At 35.7% G+C, this 2568-nt stretch overlaps 1 protein-coding gene across 1 annotated transcript; it reads left to right on the top strand.

The window, feature by feature from the left end:
- Positions 1 to 360: 360 nt before the first annotated feature.
- Positions 361 to 1745, top strand: LOC126808651 (26S proteasome non-ATPase regulatory subunit 13). Its single transcript, XM_050533557.2, has one exon. It carries the CDS (start codon positions 475 to 477, stop codon positions 1618 to 1620), a length of 1146 nt encoding a protein of 381 aa, XP_050389514.1. The 5' UTR covers positions 361 to 474; the 3' UTR covers positions 1621 to 1745.
- Positions 1746 to 2568: the final 823 nt, after the last annotated feature.

The raw sequence follows: 2568 nt of genomic DNA, 5'->3' as shown, positions 1-2568 counted from the left end.
TACTAATTCGTTGTTATATGTCTGTAATGCTGCACCTTGCTGTGACATTTTTGGCGTTAAGAATGGGAGAAGTCAGATTATGACTAAGTTTTGTTTTGGTTTAAAACTTGTCTGAACACTGCTTTGTGAAGTACGTCATAGAAATCGAAGTAGTTGGTCTCTTATGCCTTTGCCTAAAAGTTAATGCGTAAAAAAAAAAAAAACGAGTAGATTAACATCTGAGATTTGAAATAAAATACGAAATACTATTAAAATTAGTTCTGATTTTGGAAAGAAGAATATTTCTATGGAAATGCATTTTTAACTTGGTGATTGCTTTTTGATATAAGCGATTAAAAATAAGAGTTATGTCCCGAGAAGGCTCTTCAAGAAATTGAAAACATAAATGGACCAAACCGGAAGTTCTACGGTTTTACTGAATCACGCCGAATAGTAAAATTTGGAAAGAATTATCGTTGAATCGACAGATTAATTATGGCTAAAGAACCGAAAGATGTCGGCGTTTATTTGACAGAACAGCAGAGGAAGAGTTCAGGCGACTTAGCGACAGAATGGGGGAAAATAGAAGAATTATACAACAAAAAATTATGGCATCAATTGACACTCCAACTTCTAACATTTGTGAAAAATCCGGTATTTTCAAAGGGTGATGGTCTCGTCAAAATGTACGAAAATTTCATATCAGATTTCGAACACAGAATCAATCAGCAAGCTTTAATGCAACTTGGCGTTTGTATCGTAAAACAGATCACTGATACAAAACAGGCCATAGAATTTCTTGAAAAAATGAAAGAGAAATTGAAGGGGAACCCTGAAGCTACCATCTTATGCGCGACTACAGTTGGAACAATAAAACTAAGGAGTAAAGATTTTGAGGGAACTAAGGCAGTGGTTGAAGAATGTTCAGCAATGTTAGATAATATAGATGGTGTTACATCAGTCCATAGTGTTTTCTATGAGCTTTCAAGTAATTACTATAAATTGATGGGAAACCATGCAGAATATTATAAGAATGCTCTGCGTCTTCTAGGCTGTGTTGAAGTTAAGGATATACCTTCAGGAGAACAAACAGAAAGAGCCTATAATCTGGGTTTGGCAGCCATTCTGGGAGAAGGAGTTTATAATTTTGGGGAATTGTTAGCTCATCCTATTTTAGAAAATTTAAAGAAATCCGAAAGAGCATGGTTGGTGGATTTGATGTACGCATTTAATTCTGGAAATATAGCCAAATTTGATGACCTTAAGAAGCAATGGCAGGGACAACCTGACTTAGCAGCGAATGAGTTCCCGATGAGACAGAAGATTTCTTTATTATGCTTGATGGAGATGACGTTCCGTAGACCAGCCACCAACCGACAGCTTAGTTTTAAAGATATTTCTTCAAGTGCCAGAATACCAATTCCTGAAGTCGAATTATTAGTCATGAAAGCTTTGAGCTTAGGGTTAGTTAAAGGCTCTATCGATGAAGTGGATCAGAAAGTTCACATGACGTGGGTTCAACCTCGAGTTCTGGATAAGGATCAGATTTCAACGATGCAATCTCGACTTGACCAGTGGTGCGAAGATGTGAAACAAATGGAAAGACTTGTTGAAGTGCGAGCTCACGATATTCTAACATAAGACATTTAAAATTAGAATTACATGTATTTCCATCATTTCCTCGTGTCATTGTTTATATTATTGATAATGTTATCAGTTGGTCATTACTAGAATCCGTAAATATATCATAAAAATCTTAAAATTTGTGAATTTGTGGCATTTTTGTTTTCTTTTTGTTTTTTCACTTTGGTAACATTGAAAGATTACAGGCCTACAGTTCTGCATCTTTGTTTTTATTCAAAGTTATCTGCAGTGCTTGTAGAGTGCAGCTTTTTCTGACATACTTGTACCTACAGTTTTTGGTTTGGTAGCAAAATAGCCTTTTAAGTTAAAGCGATCAGAGTCAAAGTTGCACTTTGAGTATGGCATGGCTCACTGAACAGGAGATATGAGGTTCGATTCAGTTCAGTTGTTGGCCAAGTAAGCCTCTCAGGACTTTCCAGTCTGATTACCCCTTGCCAGTGGTGCAGAATGAAGGATTGAAGGATTTGGCATGGAAATCACAATCTAGTCAATCTTAAAGGTACAAAAATGTGCATATAAAATAATCTTTGGCAGTTGGATTTTGATGAAACTGAAACTACATTGTAGCACTCAGTATCACAACTTCAGATTTGATACATATTATGATTCAGTTATTGTTGTGATCTGAATCTTGATCACTGTAGCAGATGTTCTTGATCGACTTGATCTACTGCTGACAATTTTGGTGTCTTTTTAAGTGAGTGGTCAGATTTATCCCATTTTCACAGCAGTTTACATATTCTACTTACAGCTTTTCTAAATTACACAGCGCATGCCTATCTTCATTAACCTGGTTGGTGCTGAAAATGATGTCATTATTTTGTCAGCTCGGATTCCAGTGGGCATCATCTTTATAGTCAAATACATATCAAGTGAAATTCATTTTGAATGGAATTAATACTATTTGTTCATATTGAAATACACAACATTTGGATCCAAGCTGGT

This window comes from Patella vulgata, chromosome 1, assembly GCF_932274485.2.
Source record: "Patella vulgata chromosome 1, xgPatVulg1.2, whole genome shotgun sequence".
Classification (NCBI taxonomy): Eukaryota; Metazoa; Mollusca; class Gastropoda; family Patellidae; genus Patella; species Patella vulgata.
Note: the sequence above shows the minus strand (reverse complement) of the source record. Positions and strands in the feature narration are given on the sequence as shown.